Source organism: Malurus melanocephalus, unplaced genomic scaffold (assembly GCF_030028575.1).
Source record: "Malurus melanocephalus ecotype Western Australia unplaced genomic scaffold, MMel_1.1 scaffold_49, whole genome shotgun sequence".
Taxonomy (NCBI): Eukaryota; Metazoa; Chordata; class Aves; order Passeriformes; family Maluridae; genus Malurus; species Malurus melanocephalus.
In genome coordinates this window covers 2,614,953-2,636,715 of record NW_026623281.1, presented here as the reverse complement: position 1 = coordinate 2,636,715, position 21,763 = coordinate 2,614,953, and the positions used below count along the sequence as shown (strand labels likewise).

General features: G+C 41.7%; 1 protein-coding gene across 1 annotated transcript in view; it reads right to left on the bottom strand.

Annotated features, from left to right (window-relative positions):
* The window catches only part of TSPAN14 (tetraspanin 14), a 31,949-nt gene extending 13,062 nt beyond the window's left edge, over positions 1–18,887 (bottom strand). The window contains exons 1-2 of the mRNA XM_057365228.1: positions 18,675–18,887; positions 5,860–5,957 (exon numbers count right to left, since the gene is read on the bottom strand). Coding sequence (XP_057221211.1) covers positions 5,860–5,940 — 81 coding nt within the window. The 5' untranslated portion in view covers positions 5,941–5,957; positions 18,675–18,887. The remainder of the gene's footprint in view (positions 1–5,859; positions 5,958–18,674) is intronic.
* Between the last annotated feature and the right edge of the window lie 2,876 nt (positions 18,888–21,763).

The following is a 21,763-nucleotide window of genomic DNA, read 5'->3' as shown; positions in this document are numbered from 1 at the left end:
TACCTGGCAGATTTGTTAATTGGATCTTAGAGGTCTTTTCCCACCTAAATGACTCATTTATTCTGTAGAAAGGGCTGAGCTTGCTTCCCCACTGCCAAGACTTACACACATTGATAAGTAAATCCCAACAACTGAAAAAACACTTTGAAAAAGGAATCATTTTCAATAGGAAATGCAGCACCTCCCATGAACTGAATGGGCATCACAGGCAAGCACTAAAAATGGAACCCTCTTACAAGTCGCACAAGAAAACAGGTGAGTAGGTTTTAAGTACTGCTGGGCTCACATGCTGCTTACCCTAATCTCATTCGGTGCAAGTGAAGTTGTTCTGAGTTCACTGTGCTGGGGAGAGTGGGGGAAAGCAAAGCCAAAAAGGGCTGCAAGCAYCATTCATGTCATTCCATAAAAATTACTCAAAATTACGTTAGACGCTTTTGTCTCAGCAGGAATTAYGATATGCCATATCTGGGGCCTTAAACAACCAAAACACAGCTAATACATGGAGTTATGCCAGGACAAAGCAGTGCTAAATAAATTTCCAGATGCTGGCTAATAAGCAACAGCACAGTGACTACTCACTTTGGACTCTGAGTATGTTAAGAACATCTAAAGTGATCATTTGGATCAAAGTACAACTTTTAAACATACTATTAAAAACCCCATCAATGTAAACAGAATATTGATCAAGATTAACCCTAGATSTTAACCAGTGATCTTCAGATGACAGAAAGAGGGGAAAACAGTCAGTAATCAAACTTGCATGTCATTAAGTGCATATCATTATGTGCACAGTGCATGTAATTGATGCATCCTTCATCCTTTTCATTCCAAATGTTCCAGGAATGCAGGGAGACAGATGAAKACAGCTGGTACAATTTGCAGTAATCAAGGTAAATTTCACAGTAGACAGCTGGATCTTTGGAAACTTTTTCTACAGAAAACAGGGTGGAAAAAATAATTGCGAAGACACATATTCCATTCTCTGTATAYAAATTAAGGGCACTAGAATGCTAATATAGTGCTATTGAATTTGTAAACAGGGTGACCTCTTCAGACTGTGCCTTTCATTATAATTACCTTCTTAATTAAATTGTAATGGATTCTTGATTAAGTAGATTTTTCACTAGCATGCATTATTTTCACCTTGGAACACAAACCTTGTTCTCATGTTCAGTTTTAAGAAACTGTACTATTTKGTGAAGTTATTTCCATAGGCATCTATGCAAGTTATCTACAATTAAAATAGAGTTCAACAGAAGAAAAAGAAATAGTCTCATAAAATCAATGTGGATAAATCTAAAACTTAATTCAGCTAAGACACGAAATTCATAGTTTTCACTAGAAGCAATTAAACCAGATACATTAAGTTTCTTTAGCAATAATCCAGTAAAGTAGGATGTTCTTGCAGAAGAACCAAAGCTATCAGCCACTACATTGACAGATGCAATTATGAAGTTAGCCAATTTGCAACAAATAAAATAGCAGCAAAATGAAAAATTAAAAGAAATATTTTTGCTTTAAAGACTAYGTGCAAGACACTTTAAAATATCTCACTGAAAACTATTGTAAAACTCACCATGGTGATCAAACTACCTCAGAAGTCTGTGTGATTTTCACAGAGGCATTCAAGTGACTGCTATGAGGCAGACCAGGGGAYTAATCCTGCCCAAACTGAATGTGAAGTTTAACTTTCTTCAGCTCACTGAACTAAATGGCTGAGTGAATGGGACAACAGGCAGCTGAGAAGAAGCAAGGATAACCAAAAGTGCTCCCAAGGTGACAGTAGCCAAGTCAGCTATTTCAAAAAAGTGCAACATTTTGAAACTTGCCTTTCACCAGACTCTGAGTGACAYGTAAACAAGAACAAACTGGACTAGCCAATTCACTGCTGTACTGGAGAGTCACTTAAGCCATATACTGCATGAAAGGTTAGATAGAAACATACACAAAGCAGCTCAATTGAGCCCCTTTGAACAGGAAACTAAAACACCATTTAGCAGCATTTGGTTATTTCCTGCTTTAGAATTGAAAAATCTTTAACATTTTGCATCAAACTGYAGGCTCTGCACAGATGTACAATACTGATGCCAATTCAGAGACACTGTGCCCCAGACCACTTTTAAGCATTATCCATTTATCCATTTCCAATTACACTTTGATTCCCTTTGACTATACCGCCAGAATCAAACCACCAGCTGAGAAAACAGGAAAAATTGTTTCTCAAATGTAGGCAGCAGCTAAACAATTCTTGCAAGACAACCCTTTACACAAACTGACTGTGGGTCAGTCTGCCCCTAGGTCTGATCAACAGCAATAGGAATTGCACTCAGTTTTTACATACTCTTCCACTGCCTGGATAATTTCACRCTGCAGCTCCACCCACACTAGAGCAATCAGCAGCCTGCAGCCCTTCCTTCCTATCCTTGTCTCTTCAGAGACTCTTCCTCTCAGAGTCAGGAAACCACCTGGTGGAACACATTTTTTCCTCTTCCTGGTGCAGTCTCGCTGTTTCAGAAGCTCCTGAAAAACAACGTACACTCCAAAAGCCAAGAAAATCTTATTCTAACCTGGGTCTTCCCTTACGTTTCAAAGAGACGATCCCAGAATTCTTTTCCAGAACTGAAGAGACTTTTTTCTCTTCATCAACGTGTTCAGGGAAAAATGTCACATCTCCTACAGGATGAGTGAAAAGTTCTGGTTTTGTCTCCAAAAACCCTCAGGAGTCACACACAAAACTACAGACCTTTAGAAGATAARTCCACATGACAGTAGCCAAAAGCTACTTTACCCTCTCCTCTGAATTCCTGTGAGAGACAGTGACCTCATAAAATCTAAAAGKCTTTGGCAGAGCACACATGCAATCCTTTGCTTCACCTAAATAACCATGTCTTCACTATTCTCAGACTACCCCAAAAAAACCCTTTCAACTGGAGACAAAGCAGCAAGCACCAGAGACAAGTGTTGAGGCATTGCCTTTTATTCTCTGKGTTTTCTTATGTTCAGGCTAGAAGGCATATAACAGTGCTACACTCCAAGACAGGGTACTCCTTCCTCCTTCCAAATCTCACAGAAGATCTCACTCAACTGCAGAATGACGCAGAACAGAAAGGTGCCAAAACCAAGCTCATCACTTGCCTCAATCAAGGCATTGCTGGAGCCTTTAAATTGCATCATGACAAATGAAGTTATTTGACAAAAAAATAAAAGCTTTCGAACACAAAAAGGTCCAGGTTCTTATCTTGCTCTCTGCAGGGCTATCTTAATGGTTGCAGCAGTGCCTTATCAGCACTCATTAACAGGAGTGTACTTGGACAATCTAAGTCTTATGAGCATGCTYAAAAAGCAAGATGAAAATAATCACACATCAAAATCCTGCCTAGGAAGACAGAACATTCCTATGAGCTCCATTCCCTTAAAAGAACAGGGAAGTGATATTGCAAGCCAGTAATACACAACTAAAAGCCAGAACTTTCTATTCCCAGGTTGTCCACCTGAAATAAAAGACTTTCAAAGAATGAAGATTTCTAAAGACTGATTATACTGAGCTTGTTAWTATTAGCCATGTTTTCCACCTCTGAGTTCAATATTTTGTTTTATCCCAATCTATGTKAACTGTATTTGAAGCAGTAACCACTCACTGAAAAGTCTAAAAATTTTGTGAATTACTTCATTGCCACATGCTTTAAAATTTATACAGACATTGATATTATCTTTAGAGCTACAATGGCGAAGTCAACCCTTAGCTTTAGTAAGTACGACAGAAGAACAAATGCAATTRTTTACATGCACATTACCTGGCTTGTGCATAAACTGTCCTGAGTTGAACACAGGACAGCTCTATCAGCTTATATGGGCAAGATGCTTTCTGCCCATCTATCTAATTCCATCCCTCATACACCTCTAGAGCAGCCACACTCACTAACAAATGCTCACAAACATGTTCCCACAAGCACCTGTTCTGCAACCCAAGGAAAGCAAAGCAAGATCAACACTCCCTGCTAAAATGCTGCTTGTAMGTTATGGTTACAGCTCCCCTTTCAGTTTTGTAGTCCTTCATTTCTTTTAAGGCACATAGAAAATTTACTGTTTCACAAATGGTGAATTGGTAGTCATCCCTGGCAGCAGGATTTCACAGGCTCCTGAATCCTTATGTCAGCTAAATGATTCATGCATTGCCTGCAGGGGTGTCTACCTTCAACATTTAAATAGCTTGTTCTACAACTGAAGGTGCCAAAAATCTTATCAAAAAGCTGTGGTTRCCCATCATTTACTAGGTCAGCCTGATAACTTCTCAGTAGAAGCCTCAGACCCTTTGATGAGGAAGCTACCAAGACTACAAGTACCTAGTCAGAAAGCTATTTCTTCCAACAGATCAGCTGAAACACACAAATTGTATTATGARTTCTCCTCAATTTTTTGGCATCTCTTTAGAAGTTTTTCTTTAAAGAACAGAAAAATCTTTAGATGTTCATCATTCATTTCAAGAGAATACAGTTTAAAGAAAAGTGAAAAATGCAATGACTGCAGAGAAGAAAAAAGATACAAAATTGAATCCTGTGAAAAAAACAGAGGCAAATTTTTAACAGTTCTCTTACAATGAAGACAAAAAATTTCAGTTTTGCAAAGGGCCATGGAAACACACCCTACTTCATGAGACGTTCATTAGAAAAAAAAAAAGTAAAGGTCTAAAAGAAACCTAATATATTCATAAACAAGAGTGTTGATTTCTCATATATCCCACCATGAACTGCTGAAGAGCATCTACCCAGTTATGAAGTGATTTCTGTTAAAACCAGAACATTTGACAAKTGTTACTTCACTAAAGGTATGTGGAAATTGTGCAGTACAGAAGAAAAAGAACTGCAGAGCTGGTGGTTTGTAAGCACAATTTTTGGCCTGTCGAAGGCATCCTCAATTAAAACACGGAAAACATCATCCCTAACAAACACCTGCACTATGCAATATTGTGGCAAATTAACCCTTAATGGAACAAAAGTTTCTAAACATCTTCYCGACCCTGTTACCCACATAAGGATAACTCTGGCTTAATGCTACAGTATCATGTCAGAACATTGCACTAGTAAGGTGACAGCAGCAAAAAGTTCYGTGGTTTTCAGCAACTGTATTAGCAGCACTGGACAACTCACCATATCTGCACTTTTCCAGGACTACTCTTAGGTCCTTCCATGACTGCAGTTCCTATGACTTCARGGGCATAAACTCCTTAACATTTTTCAATTCCAAAAGGAATTACAGAGTTTATCTGAATTGCATCCTCACCTTCCCCTCGCATACATCTTAATTCTTTCTAGTGCAATGCTGTGCACTAACCTTTAAATAGCCTCCTTTTCTAAGGCAGGTGCTTCAGTGACCTTAACCATCAGACACATCTGAAACCACACACCTGTTATCGTATCCTTTTCACATTCACAATTGGAAACAAACATTATAGGCAGGTTAGTCCATAGCTAAGGTCTTCAAGACTGTATCAGACAATTCAGCTGCCCACATGTGTTGCCAGCTGCTGGCACATCTCCTTTTTCTCTTCTGTGTGGCTTATTTACAGCTACAGCACCCAACAAAGATCAGAAATGATCTGAAATGGGACATTATAAGAGGTTTTTTTTTAATAGGGAAGCAACTTAACATGATAATATGGATAATGAATCTCCACATCTTCAGTAATCATTAATGTCTCATATGGGACAGGCTCCTTCAATTATAAAACACCTTGAGGCATCTATACATCAGTTTCCTGCTCTCAGGCAAGTATTTCAATTTGTTTTCTTGAACAGAGYAATGAAGTTAATAAAACTGAGCTCTGCCTAAACTATTTCACTCTCTACATTTTGTACTCACCCAAAAGACAATGTTGTAGCTGAAGAGCAAATATTTGTACCAACAGCTGACTTCTGCAGTAGAATATCGGTAATAGTGCATCTTCTATAGCGCAGCGTCTGCACAGAAGAAAAAGAATGAGAGGGATYAGGTAAAGCTTTCAAGGAAAARGAATTTTTTCCAGCTCTCTCACTCAGTTGAGAAAGGGCGTACAGTAACCTGTACATGACCATATGCCATTCAGAGATATTTTTATGTCAGCTCAAACTTCCACTGACCCTAAACTTCCTTTCAGTATTTCTTGCTAACAATTCTACCTTTAAGCACTCTAATGTTGTAACAGGGYAGGCACACCCACAAAGGAAATTCACTATATAGTTAGCCTTAAAAGAGCTGCATCAGCAACTTGACATTCATCTGCCTTCTCACTCTTTCAAAACGGTTTTACTTCTGCAAACAGCTGCTTGGACTGATCCACAAAGCCTGTGGATTGCATATCCAGCAGTCCAGCTAGCTGGAGGTCCAAAGTGGTTACCTCAAATCTCTCAGTGTCTACAGACTCCTAAATACAATAGGTAGTTGTACCCAGCCTCTTCCATAYTTGCATGTTCCTTTACCAAACCATATCCTCTAAGTGGTTTTATTCTCAAAAATTGAAGTCTCACCATTTAAGAGCCAATCTGCTTTGTGGAATTTGGTTTGCTTCCTTACACATGTGAGAGAGATAAGGCTCAACTGCAACTCTTGCTCAAATATTTCAGAGAACTACAGCTTTTCATAGCTAAACCACCTCTGCAGAAATGCCACGCATAAGAAAAACAGAGAACAAGCTGTTAAATTCAGAGCAGGAGTGAGCACTTGCACAGCCCTCATTCCCACAGCTGAGCACTGCCTAACAGACAAGCAGCATTTCAACCCTTCACTTGCTGGAGGTAAACGTCAGTGAAAGGTTTGCAAAGGAAGCAAGAATAGAATTCTGTAATCCCATTTTACAGCAAGACATTGCCTGCCCGTGCAAATATATTCTCCAGATGCTGACACATTGAGACCTCCACCACTGTTTTGCCTCCCTCCCTGTGACAATCAGGAACCWGGTAAAAGATAGGAGCAGCAACTGCAAAATGCACTTAAGGAACATAGCTTTTGGTGCTACTACACCTACAAAAGAGAAGGCAGAAAGCTGCATCTAGCTGGCACATCATTAAATTTCATAAACATGAGGTTTCTGCTAGACAAAGAGGTTTAAAATATAACCTGAGGGAAAAAGGCAGGTACACCATTTCGGGACCTAAAGTACAAACATCATCTGAAGACTTATTTTTTGTTGGGTTACCCTCCCATTGGGACTTACATCCAACTGTTCAGTTCCAGCTTCACTGAAATTATTTACAGGAATAAGAGCATTAAAATTACCTTTATCGATAAGCACCACTCCCCACCTACTTCATTGTTTTGACCACCAGCTTGAAAGACATTTCTCCCCACTTCAAACAACCGGTAAGATGCCCAGTCAATAYCACAGTATTTTAACAGAAAGAAAAAGCAAAATACTTTTCCAASATGCATACTTCTTAATGCTTGGAGATGATGGGGAGGTGAGGGGAGGCATTACCAGTACTAGCAAGAAGCTCTCCTGCAACAGCACACAGCTCCTCAGACAGATATTAGCTTCCAAAACACCTGCCTATCTTAAGAGCTGATATGACTTGCTCTGTGCTTACTCATCCAAATTCTTTTGGTGGTTCTTGACAGACCACTGAACAATATATGGCTGGTATGGGAGTGGCATAATAAATCTCAAGTGCAGGTATGTGATTTTCCCCCCCGAACATAAAAGCAAATGAAGCAGTCCACTCGAGGCTACACAGCCACCTTCCCCACATTTACACTAAAAGCAGTCATGTTTGCTAAGACAGAAGCCATCTGTTACCAGTCTAGAAATCTGCTATGTCAGTAATTCACTTCGTTCACAGCACAGGCTGCATAGCTATGGTTAGACAATACTAAAAACACTTGGAAGATTAAAGCAGTATGTGGGCAGCACAGACTAATAGCRTTCTCTACTGTGTTTCAGACAAAGCAAGTCACATTGTGTCAGCTGACAGTTATACCCACTCACAGCAACAGCAATTTCTAAAAATTAAATGCAGAGCACTGCTGCTTTGGTAGAATATAATTTTGGTGTTTACAGCATTAGTGAGGGAGGAAAAATGTAGTCATTCATCAAGAGGCTACTGCCTTTTCCAAAGCTTTTCTACACCCACAATTCTACTCTTACCTTCAAAATGAAGGTAAGAAGCAGTGAATATTCCTAATATATATTCCTAACTCTCACAAAACAGATTATGTGATCTATTAACTAATCTAATGTGAATATGCAAACAAATCCTCATTTTAAGACATTAAGTCTAGAACAATTGAAAAAAGTCAGTTTGTAGATTTAGGTTCACAAATTCTTTTAATCCTCCAGAGCCATTTACTTTACAAGGCAGACCTAAGTCACAATGAAGTTCCAAGTTYAGCCAATACTGCCACCATATACTATATACCCCATCAGAGTCACGATCCCCTTCCCTGCCCCCCTAAAATCCACATCCATTAATCAACCTGCTCAGTAGAGCAAACAACCACACAGCAAACCACATAGCATATCTTCAGATCAATTCTGTATTCTTGAACCACACACCAAGAAATAAACAGCTTTAAGCCTTCCAAACTACGTTCCCAGAGCATTTACAATGCCACTGTGGGGCAGTCAGGAGGAGGCAGGAGGAATGAAAAAGGAAAAGCAGTGGTAGCTTGACTGTCCTTATGGAAACACAGCAYCCCTCTACTGCCAGCATACACCAGCACCACAGACTACATCACACATGAAGCTAACATGCTAAAAGAGATGAAGCTGAAGGAACAGGGGCACAACTGAGGCAAGAGGAAAAGGAACAAAAAAAAAATAATTGTCAAGCTGTTGGATGCTCCACCACTGTTTACCAATACAAAGCATCACATCTGTATAAAGCTGGTGAAGCAAAGTCAGAATAAGCTGAGGAGCAAGAAGTTTTAAAATACAGCAAGAGATGTACTTTGGCCTATGAGTTGTTTTGGTATGACTCCTTAATTCCATTACTCCATCAACACCAAATCTATATCAAAAAGCATCATTTCAGTCAGTCATTAAAAACAATGGTCATTCTTTGAAGGTGCTCAATCTTTAAATTTTTTTTTGTGAAGGTAAAAGAATGCCTTATCCTTGACTAGGCCTTATTCAGAGACATTCTTTGGACCTTCTAAAAATGGAACAACTAAGAGGCACTATGGACTCCTCTTCCACATCTTGGAGAGAAGCTGACCACCGAAGGGGACAACATTCAGTAAAGTATCTGGGYGCTAGCCTCATGTGGAGGGGCTGAGCTGGTACAACAAAAAAAGAAGAAAAACTGACAGGTCTGATGCTCTTACAGGCTAATCTGTTCATGGAAACAGAGACAGTAGAACTGCTGATGACTCAGGAACTCCAAGCAAGCATGTGTCATTCTGCAATTTTGTCTCCAAGCAACTCAGACCACTTGTCTGAGCAACTCAAAAAAAGAGACAAGCTTCTCTTAATGAATAAAATTATAGTTTATTTACTTGTGCTGCACTCCACATGAGCAGAGAAATATCTGCTCATTCTTAGAAGAGGATTAATCAACAAAAGGGTATTTTTTTAACCTGAAAGACTCATGATGAAAGACARACATCATTAATAAGTTATCCCTGTTTCACCAGAAAAACGATGGCCAGTAACAAATCTCAGAACTCCATGGAAAACATGGGCAAAGCMAGACAGAATTCTTAAGACATCAGTTTTTGGGGCCCCTATTTTGTACTGTGCWGAAGATTCAAAGTCCTCAAAGCATTTGAAGAATATTTCAAGCACAAGTTGCTCCAGTGCAAGCACTAAAAACAAACAAACCTTCAGAGAAGAACAAATCCCCAACCCACTGGGAAGGGTTTCATGAGGTTTTCATGTTTCAGTGACCAGGCTTTATTCCATTACTACAGCACAAACTACAACTTAGGAAAACTTGTAAGTAACACACACCAGTGTTTCCAAATCCCAAACAAGGAAGCAGCAATTCAAAAGGGCTCCACTCCAGGTCTCTCTATAACTCACACTCAAGTAATGCTGTGCTTCTGGCCAAGCACTACTTCTGTGYTGCATCCAACATATCATCTAAGTACTCTGAACTCAGTAACATTCACAAAGTAGGCATTCCAATTTCCAAGGAATAAGCTACATGGTCATCAAGAACCTCTTCTTAACTCACCACTTGACTAACACCACCAATCCTTTGGCATAAAGGCTGTACACTGCACAACTGTAATTCAAGAGCTATTCAAGTTATGATTCATGGAATATTTTCAGCTCCATTTAATTTCTTAAACTAACAGAACTACACTAAAGGAAGACATGAAAAAGGCAAGTAGAATTCAGCACTGTTCCCAAAGCAGTACAAAAACTTGAGAGAGGACAACAGCAGTTTTAACAATTTCACTTTTCACTGTTCTTCATACAGAAGCTACAAAAGATATACTTGGCTGGCCTTGGCCTTGCTTCKATGTGTAGGAGTATTGATTCCTAGTTAGCAAAAAAAAAGCTACTACTAATGTTTAAAAAAAAAAAAAATCCAGAAAGCAAAAGAAGTTCTAGAGATTCCACATTTTCATTTGTACAAGCTGGTCAGAATGCAAGTCAATGACACTGTACAATGGGAGTACTGATAATGTAAATTCAAACTGCAAATATTTTCAGTTAATGACACTGAGAAGAGGCGCAACTCAATTACCCCTAGAATTTTAGTACATTTATGCTAGTTCTGTTCCACCAACCCCAGGTTCATTGAACAGCTAAGATACTTTCTGCTTCAACATCCAAAGGTGCTTGACAAAGGTACCAACTAAAAGGCAAGGATCTCTTACCTGACTGCAAATAAAAGCATAGACTCCACACTGTGACTTAAGGCAAGACAGAGCACAGGAAGCAGAAAAGGAAATGTTAAATGTAAACTTCATCTAAAAGCCAGCCATTTTCCAAACGTGAGGAGAACACGGTAGCAGAAAGAAGGATCCTTTCGTAAGCTCTCCATCTCTTCATTATAATTTAAGGAAGAGAACAGCTGGAGCAGAGGATGTAGGGCCTCCACTGACCTTATCCTCAAAGCCACTATTGGATAAACCTCTAGAGTAAAAACTCAGTTGGATTACACCAGAGTAAGTGAAAACAAAACTAGATAWTATCATTACAGTTCAACAGATGCCTCATTAGTATCTTAGGAAAGTTCTGAAAAAAATTTTAATGTCTACTAAAATTTTCTTAAAAAAGCTATTGACCAATTTCATCTGAGTAAGACCTCRTCTGTGCAGTAACTTACTATACACAACAAGCCACAGGTCATACTTTCATTTTACTTCACAGAAAATTCAGGTATTGGGAAACACATAAACGAGTTAGTCATTCTGAGCAGGAATTTAGTCACCCCAGGGTGCAAAACCTGTTAGAACAGGTAGCCAAAATAATCTTAGCTGACCCAAACTCCTAGGCTGCTTTCTACTACCTCTCTWAAAAGCAGATAACCACCCACTCCCTGTAACATCAACAGTTGCAAGGCAAAACTCAAAAGTCTTACTTTAAAAGAAGCATGTAATTTGACTTTTTTTCCCCTTCCAACAGAAGGTTTTGGAACCCTTACAAAGTAAATACCTTATCTGAGGAGCCAGAACTTCCAGTTTAGGGAATAATTTCATTTCTATTTAGTAATCCAACAGTAACAGAAMCTATTCTATATGCTTTGTCTGCTTCCTCCCACACCTCCACACAGACCAAAAGGTTTCAAGAACAAAATAGGTCCRTCCAGTTGCTATACCACCTCATATCATAAAAATAAGTCATAACTTAGAGGAAAAAATACAGGAAGCAATCAACTTTCTTTGCTGACAAATACACTTCTTCAGAGAACATCCTAAACTTTTATACATATAGTGACTTTCCTCCACTTCCCGGAATGCCACTTGTTCAGTCTGCAGTTATATTTCAGTCAAAAAGAATATACCTTCTTTTGCTCTTTTCATAACAAAAAACCCCAAGAGACTGATTATAGCAATATACAATAAAGAAGTGATGAGCATATAATTTGCTTTGGGTTTTGTGGTTTGTTTCCTTAAAAATGTTCCTTGCTTTGGAYACAATGTGCCATCTGTCCACATCTACACCATATTTCTTAGCCTTCACATTGAATGACCCTATATATGAACTTTATATATAAATATATGTATTTCATGTAATAAAATACTTAATATTTTAAACCAGAACAGGATATTTCTTAGCAAAAAAAAAGTTAATTCCAGTGTCAAAATCTGATCTCCAGTAATAAGCATGCTAAGAAATGACTGCTTGCATCTGTACAATACTAGTTACATTCACCACTTGCTCACTTTAAACAATGCTGACTCTGTGTCATGGAAACATGATGTGGAGTTCAATCTGTAAAACCTCTTCTTTTTTCCTCCCCTCCYACCCCAATTAACAGGGCCTATGCCTTCACCACCAGAGGAAAACTCATTCCAAATGAGGCATCCTCYTGGCACCAGGGAATGCTGCTTATTGGGGAAATGTATGAAGGGTTTGGGGACAAAGCTATCAAAGCTTTTTTTTGCTGTCCTCCACCTCCAGCAACTGCATTCGTRACTTATTTTACTTGCCAAGGATGACAATCACCAGTTTACAAGCCACAAGAGAAAATGGCTCTTCGTGGCCACATAGACAGCTCAGCCACCATGTAATTCATCTCTTTACCCAGTTTCTGGTAAAGAAACACCCTCGTGAAACTTGCAGAACCCAACTACCAGATAAACCTCTAAAAAAGCACTGAAAAATGTTAAAAGATGTGACAAAACAACCCTCACCGATGTCTCACAATCTTAGCCACTGTCAGGTCTTCAGCAGAATAAATGTCTCAGCCCGAAAGTGCAGGAACAAGCTAATGCTTCAGGGAATGTAGCAAGTAGGCTTGCAAAGCACCCTGCACATGCTGCCACACTACAGSGAAAAGATTAAAAAGACAAAAACCAACGCTGCTTCAGGACAAGTCCATGCTTGAACAGCTCCAGCCCTTCCCCCAAAAGCTAGTGCTCGGGCAGGTCGTGAGAAAGCCYTGACTGTCTCGCCCAAAGTCTCTGTATCCGCCCCTGGGGAAGGAGGAAAAACAGGCTTTCCACCTCTCCAGATGATGCCAAGAACAACACTGTGCCATTTAGAGATCAGGGCAACAAAGGCTGTGAAGGGACACAATCAGTGCTCCTTCAACACAGACCTCAYTCTCTGTAACAGGTAATTACAAACACACCAGCAGAATTAGAAGGCGCAGAGCTTAAAAACTTCCTRAACTGGGCCTTTAGTAAAATGAAAAACATACCTCCTGATGGAAAAGAATGTGACAACACAGGAAACTGCCACCTGAACAGGCTGACAGTATGACTGTCACAYAAGCACCAGAGCTCAGATAAAACAACACAGAGCGGAACACCTTCCCTTCTCACTTGCCACAGCTGGAAAGCCCTTTCAGTTGAACACYCTCCTGCTTTGCAGAAGCAGACCACTGCTATGACCACTCTGGCAAAATACCCTTTGAAACCTCAGCATGCTGGACACTTTGCAAAGAAAGGTGCCTTCTTGTCTTCCAAGAGTCATCTCACTAATTGCCTTCCATTAGTTTCAAGTCAGACAACTTTTCTGATGAACCTTCCTACTCCCCAGGCTTGCCGTGCAGCCAGACTGAAGTAACTCAGTACTCAGGGCAGGGCAGAAAGCTTTGCTCTTTTGTACCTCTTATTAAATACAGCTGTACTACTGCAGGCCTATTTCACCCCCATTAAATACTTCCCTGAGCACATTTAATAACAAACTGTTGAGGAAAAAGCAATGTGCATCAAAAGAATCAGCTTCATATCCTCACAGTCAGAGGCTGCTATCACATAAAGACCAACCTCTCAGGTGTCCTCCTTCAGAAAGTKACTTGAGGCTATTCCCTTTGTTTTCTATTCCAGAAGTTTCTAGATCTCAGTGAACATATTTCAGCACCCATTTCATGCCCCAAAGCAAGAGTACCTCACTTGGCAATCTGAACAAATGACATTTTAAAAAATACTAAAATTCACAGCATTCAGCTGCCTGCAAATATCATGCTTCATCCTGTAGTTGCAAGTGTAGCAACACAAACACCTGACTTTGTTACCTTCAAGTCCATCAATTATTTAGGAAAAATTCCTTTCCAGAGAGACTCAAATATCAATTATTTAGTCTTTGAGCAGGAAACAAAAACTATTAAAAGAGGAAAAAAGATTTCCGTGAAGAGCTGTTGGGCCACATGAACATATTTCAGGTTGTACACTAACAATCGGCCTGAAACAGAATGAGAACATCAAAATAAAACAACATCTAAAGTCAACAGCTCACATGAATGCACAAGCTCGTCAAGTGCCTGAGCTAATTAGTGCCAAAGAGCCCCAACTACATCGGGGTGTTTCAGTACAGATCTTCACATGGAAGACCTCTATCAGCTTGGTGTAAATGCCTGTTCTCTAGACTGGGAGCATAAAACAGAGAGGAGCTCTTTTATAATAACACAGAAGCTCTTTTACAACACCAAGACAACATTGAACAATGCTTCCTACAAAGATCAAGGGGAAGCAGAGCCCTGTGTTTATTATACCCTTGCCTTTCCCACTCACGTTCAGATTACAGATGAAGACAGGCCTAAGACTTTTCACTTTTTGCACAGACTTCTAAAGACAATGACACAGAGCTCTGAGAAAAAACACATGTAAGCAGGAAACCCAGATAAGAACAGAAGTTCTCCCACTCACAAATATCAYACATGAGCTGTACTACAATGAAAAGGATAAATCACTGTTGCTGTGCACCCAGAGAGTTGAAGAAAGACAGGAAACACTGAAACAAAACAAGTGCTGGTTCCCCACTGCCAAACAGGGGCTGAGGCRTACTTTGAACCAGAAAGGAAAATAAACTTATTTTTAAATCCAGCTATTACCTCTGGGTTTGGATATAGTTCCTATTGTGGCCAGCATATTTTATCTTCATTTGTTAAAAGTTTTCTGCACAAGTGATAACAGAATTCACACATGAATAATCAAGCAGAGTGAAACCCTCTCTGAGGGTTTCAATTCTAAGATTTACATCAGATTGGCAAAAAAGGTTAGCAAAAACCTGGCCATTCCAGGCAGCGGTTTTAACTGCAAACATCACAATCCTTTATATACCCAGTTTTGCAGGTGATCACCACTTTTGCAGGTGATCCTCAACACCTGCACTTTGCTATTATCCTCACCTGTGACATTCCTAAAACAGACAAATTTACCCAACAGTGATTTTCAGCTCACTGACCATCTGAAAGCAGATTCTATCTGCAATAAAGTTGCTTTATGATGCAAAAAAAATTCAAACATGAGACATTCATCCATACTTAAATAGTTAAATTTCATTTAACTACTTTCAGACATTTCAGCCCCTTCCTTTCTTTTTAGATTGCTAAATCGAAATTCAGTTTTCTGTCTTCTTGGGAGGAAGCAAACTATTCCTCTTTAAAACACACACATATCTAACCTTGATAAGCTTTAATCTGATTATGCCTGACATTGTTCTTAACCTTCAGGCTTTTGTCTGAGCATGAGCCAAAGGGTCAAAGAGAAGGCTCCTGTTCCTGCCCAAACTGTGCCTGCAGCATCAGTACCTCCACCCAAGCCATCACCAGCAGAGCTTTGGAAGAGCCACAGACTTTAGGACTGGGCAATACCAGTGATGAAGACACATGATCATCCTTTGGACRTACAATCAGAGCCATCTAGAAACCTCTGCTTAATTCCACTTTAGTAACAGCCTGCACCATTTACTGTTTGAGGGTCTGATTCACTTTATCTGAGCTACTACAGCTTAAAGCAAAGTGAGAACCACAGCACTTGCAAGGATTTTGTGAATTGCAGCCCTCTAAGCCTTAGAAAAGCTCTACAGGTGGCAAAGGACAAAAGTCTGTTCCACCCTAAAACAGGAAGTTTTTACACAGGAAGCCACAGTGCAAAGCAGCATGGCATGAAGACCCCTCAAGCAGAGTGTATCTGAAATCCACGTGTTTTCCACACCCCACCCATGTGAAAATTTTTGTAAAAGCAAGAAATTACATAAAGAGAGGATCTATGGAACAGTTTTCAAATTAGGCCCTGTGAACTCCACCTCCCCCCTACCCCAACGAGAATTCTAAACATAGTGAGATTAAAACAAGAGKTTCATTTATTCGCACTTATCTGTGCTCAAACTGTGCAACACCTGATCCTAATGATATCCTTGATAAGCTATGAGAATTAACTGTAGAAATTTGTCAGCAGAAACAAACACCCATTTACAGGTAATGGCCCACTGGTAGCCATCCAATAGAGCTTCATAAACTAAATACAAATACCCTCTAAGAAAGTCAGAAGTCAACCTCAAAAATAAGCAATCCAATGGATTAATATTCCTCTGTTATTAATTAGAAGCAAGCATACAACTTAAACTTACTCATCACGCGGATATAACCAAATTCAGAAAACACCACGTCAACCATTTTCTTGCTACATCCAAGAGCAAAGAGTTATGCCTTCAATACCAAAGAAAGTGTCCAAATCAAATAGCCTCTCAGGGCTCAGAGCAAGGGCTTTTTATAGTCTTTTCATTGAGTATTGCAAAGCTTAATGTTAGCAAAATGTAGCCCAGGACACATCCCCTTACAGTCCTGTGAGGTATACTACCTATGTGAAGGATCTGTACAGAMACTGCTCCTAGCAAAAGATTGATACTTTTTCCTTCTTTTCTGCTACCCTCCCCACTCCCCACAAGGAGGCAAGAAGGACAGGAAAGGGGCTTTAAACAGGAAACAGTAAGATTAAATTTTTCTACAATGCACTAAATGTCAGGCAAAGCCTGTACCCAGAAACAAGAACAAGACACAATTAAGACTTAAGTGAGTTTTTTTTCTGATTTGGGGGCTGGACATAATACTTCAACACAAAGGAAGCTAGAAAGGAAGCTAACTGGATCAACTTACACAAAAAAAAAAAAAAAAAAAAAAAAAGAAACCCACCAAAAAAACCCCAACAAACCACACAGAACACGCACCAACCAGAAAAGCAGCTTTCCATGATTGTGATTTAGACCCAGACTGCACCTTTAGGAAGTCCATCTGGGAGCAAGACCAACAAAAGTAAAACTAAATACCACCCATGTCATTTATCTGCACATTGTTCTTCCAGTATAAATGCATTTCCAAACTTTTTAAAAGCTATTTGTAAAAATTCCTGTTTCAGTGGAACTACAGTTCTGAATGAGACAATCTTCCAAGGAAAGGCAACAACATATACTCTTCCCTCCCCATCCTCCAGAGCTAAAAGGACACAGGATCACACCCTAAAAGTACTGTCTGCCAGTATCATTAGCCAAGGATAAAGAACACCATTCCACCAATACAAATGTCCTGAATTCCCTTAAAAAAAACAAACCCACACAAACAAAAACCAAAAGCTGCAAAGTAGTTTCTGCCACAGCTCATTCCTGCTTCACACCAATGCCTAAAGCTGAATTCCCACCTGATCCCTTCCCTCTGCACACAATTGTKCTGTCAAGCATATAAAGCTAGCACCTCAACCCTCTGCACCAAAGCATTTCAAGCAAGTTTCACACATTTATTGTGAATATAAAGTGTCTCAGTATTGATGCCTTACTCCCTGCTGGAGCCAAGAAGTTAGATCATCTCACCAGAGAGCACTTACAAGCACTTAAGATACACCCTGTGCTTCCATTCTCCAGGAACTGCTTTCCTTCCATTTTATCTGGAGTTCTAGGTGACAAGGCTTATGTCACTGTAACAAACAAAAGCCCAAACAAACAAAAAAGCAGTGCTGGAAGAATCTTGTCTGCCCGTTATTTTAAAATATCCTTTCCTCCTCCACCACCACCTCCGTGGAAGACCTACTAAAGAAAGATCAAACAAGTAGCTTCTTTTACAGCATGGTTTAGGTTTCTTTGTAGGGGACTATTTATTTCTTCATTCAGTCTGTCTCAAAATGAAACCGCTAAGTCTACAAAGTGTGAGGAAGAGAAAGCAAGAGCCAAAACAAAACTGACCAGAGATGGAGCATCACTTCTGATACCCCCGTGCTCCAGGGCCAGGCCTGTTTCAGCAGGACGCTGRAAGGGTGGCACAGAGGTCACTCACTACCATAGCCCACAGCAAAACTAAGTTAAAATATTTTTTAAAATAAGCTACAGGCCTCAATCCTTACACCCTTACACCCTATGCACGCCGTTGCTCCCTCTAAACAGCCTGGGCTCAGGGCAGGGTCTGGCAGCAGCCGGAGCGACGGGGGTGAACGGAGCAGGCAAACTCTGGCTRCAACACTCCGAAAGGCCTTTTTGTATTATTTTTWAATTATTTTTAWTTTTTCTCCCTCGTGGCACCTCAGCGAGACAAGCCAGCGCGAACTCCCGGAGGAAGCCTGACCCGGCCTCTCGGGCTTCCTTTAATGGACAGGGACAATGGCAGGGGCTCGCCACAGCCCCGCGCTGCCGGGAAACTTGGGCAGCCACAGGGCTGCTCCCCGCCCGGCTCGGCAGCCCCCAGGGCACGCTGCAAGGAGAGGGGGTGCTCCGGGGAGAGGGGCTGCCGGCGCTTCCAGACGGGGAGAGAACGGGGCACTGCGGCCGGCGCGACCCCCGGGGCAGCAGGGACGGGCRGGGGCGGGCAGGGACTCACCGGGGCAGCAGCCTGCTCGCTAAGTTTCGCCGAGTTGGGCGGAGGGCGAGGCGGCGGCCGGCGTAAGCGAGGGTGTCTCCGCTGCCTCGGCTAGTCCATGGACACGGCGGCGCTGCCGGACCGTCCTCCCCGCGTCAGCTCGGCCGGTGTGCCAGCCGTGCCCCCGTGCCTGAGCCGAGCCCCGCCGCTCTCCCGCCGGCCCGCCGAGGCAGCACGGAAATGGATCGTCCCCGGCCACGCCCGCTCCCGCACGCAGTCGTGCTCCACACAAAGGGGGCGTGCAGGAAGCTCAGCTCTGCCTCCAGACCCCTTGGCTCCCCCCGCTGTGACTCCCTGGCAGGCGTTCCCCGAGCACCCCCGGGGCCGGGCGGAGCTGCGGGCTCCAGCGGCCTCCGCCCCGCGGCGGGTGGGAGCGGCCGCCCCTCACGGTGCCTCCCCCGCAGCCCTGGCGCGGCTCGGCTCCGGGGAGAGCGCGGCCCCTCGGCCAGGCCCGCGGCTTTGTTATCTCGGACTGCTTGTGTGGCCGGGCTGGCCGCGTCCYTCTCCCCGGCTGAGGGAGCAGGCACAGCCCTCCGCGGCGCCTCTCGCCCCCTCAGGGCTTGCGGAACATGGAGCGGCGTGTCGCACCACGGCACATGCCGAGTGAGATTGAAGGCACGGCCGAGCCTCCCTGGAAAGCCAGAAGGCGAACGGAAAACATAAAGTAAAACGACCCCGAAGAGTGTTTTGAGTCTTCAGGCGTCCTAGGGCTTTTACACCTCCCGTGAGAAGTGCTAAGAAGAGAGGAAGGAGGGGAAGGGAGGGCTGAGCTGATTGAACCCATGTGGTTTGCATTTCTAGCTCACACCTGAGGCAGCCAGCTCCTGGCAGGTGGAAATGCTCCCCTGCCGTCTGCCTTGGCTCCCACCCTTCACACCTGTTCCCCTTCCATACTGTGCGGCCTTTCTTAGACACAGGGAAACTCTTCTGTCACCTCCATTCTTCTCATATACAGAGCAAAACTTCAGTGCCTCACTAGCCACGAAAATACATTTGTGTGCAGGAAGGCAAGCCCAAGATGGGTAGTGGAGCACCACGCGTGTTTTTGCAGGGTATGTTGTCTGCACTTTCTTCATCTGCTCCAGTCCTTGGACTTCGAGGAATTCTTTATTCCCTCTGAATTAGGACAAGCCCGCTCACAAAGACAGCAGCAATCCCATTGAAGTGAAAGAAACTGTTGAGCAATCCAATGGTGTGAGCCTAGCCCTTCTCTGGTGTGCTAGTTCTCCACTCATCAAAGCTGACAGCAAAAAGCATGTTAATAATTAATAAAATTAATAGTAAATGCACACTTCCCCTCACCCACACCCTTCTGATGTCTGAGAAAGTAGATACTCACGAGTGTGTCACCCACTGACCAGTTACATCAAGATTGCTGCTCATTTCCTGCATGCAGTTATTTAAGTAAATAGGGGGTTAGGTTTGTTTTGGCTTTTTGTTTGGGTTTTTTTTTTTTTTTTTTTTTTTTTTTTTTTTTTTTTTTTTTTTTTTTTTTTTTTAAGGGCAGGTAGTATTTGCCAGTTTTTTTTTTTTTTTTTTAAGGGCAGGTAGTATTTGCCAGGCTCTCCCAACCTTGCTCAGGACTTCTTAGAAACCAAAGTAAAATTGAACTCAGTGTTAAAGCTGACAGAAGATGCTAGAAGAAATACATGAATTTGGGGCAGAATCTAAGAGGGGAAGGGGAGCTTGCAAAGGTCACTGGATTATTAGATGGTAAAAGGAACTAGAAGAGTTCCTTTCTCCGTTTCAAAAGTACTGAAGTGGTGTCACAGAGCACTGAGTCACATCTTCAGAAAATCCAGAGCCTAGGCAGAAAACATTAGTGTGCAGATTCTGTAAGAGATAGGAAGATGGTGCAATAGCAACTGCTAAGATTCAACAGGGAAAATGGGAAATTTCAGGGAAATTCAGCAGCTTTAGGATGTAAGGACTATRGAATTGGGAAGAGCATTTGTCGATAAAATAAGGTTCTCTTGCAATTTACCATTTATAAAATGGTTAGTGTTGGCAGTTCACAGCGTTGTTGAATTGACTGTGTTCACTGTTAGCGTGGCGACAGTTCCAACAACCTCTCTGTGTCCCATTTATTTGCCTTTGACATTATCTCTGCACAGTGCTTCACTGTGTTGCCAAGAAAACTAGAGTAAAAATCTCATCCATCACAGAAACCATTAACTAAGTGCTAGGGCAAATTGGAGCACTTTTAAAAGACCATCACTTCAGCAGCAAGAGGGTGTAATAATCCTGCAGGAAGGAAAACGGGAAATCTGATTTTTTTAATGAACATGTGCAGCCCAATATTCATGTATGGTTTGTCAATGCTTTTTTTCCTCTGACTACTGCAAAACATTTTCTGAAATTAATGAATTCATCATGAGAAATAGCTGGTGGAAAATAGCCTGACCAGAGCTGTTTACCGCTGCATGTATTCAACACCATCGCCAAACACCATTTTTCAGCGTAAAAAAAAAAAAAAAGTCTATTTATGGAGGGAGGCTTCCGGAAATCCGAATTACAGTTGGAATTGTCAAGTGGTTTTTGAAAATTATGAGTTTAAAAGAGAGGGGTGTGCAAGGAAACAAAGCCCAAAGAAATGCTATGACACCTCAAGCAGCTTTAAATACGAAAAAATCAGTAGCTGGGTCTAAAAGAGAAAGCAGAAATGTTTCAGGGAAAGCCATTATCACATGTTCTAGATCGATTAGAAGTCTGATAAACCAGATGGAACTAGTCAGATACCCAATAAAATTCGAGGGGATTAGGTTGAATCAGCGATTTAAATTTGCCCGCCGTCCCACGGCGCTTTCCCCCGTCCCCCTGCTGTTAGCAGCGGCTGCTGCACCTCTCTGCTCCGGTCCCCTCGATGGCCCCTGGCAGTCCATGCGACAAAGGCAGCCACGCACACACCGCCGGCATCGGAAATCAGCATCACAAAAACATAATAGGGTCAGTTTTGTAGGTATTTCAGTGAGTCTGTTAATTTATTCCCTGCCCAGGCACTTAGGAATGTCTATACACCGCACACTGGGTCAGTCAATACCGTATACCCT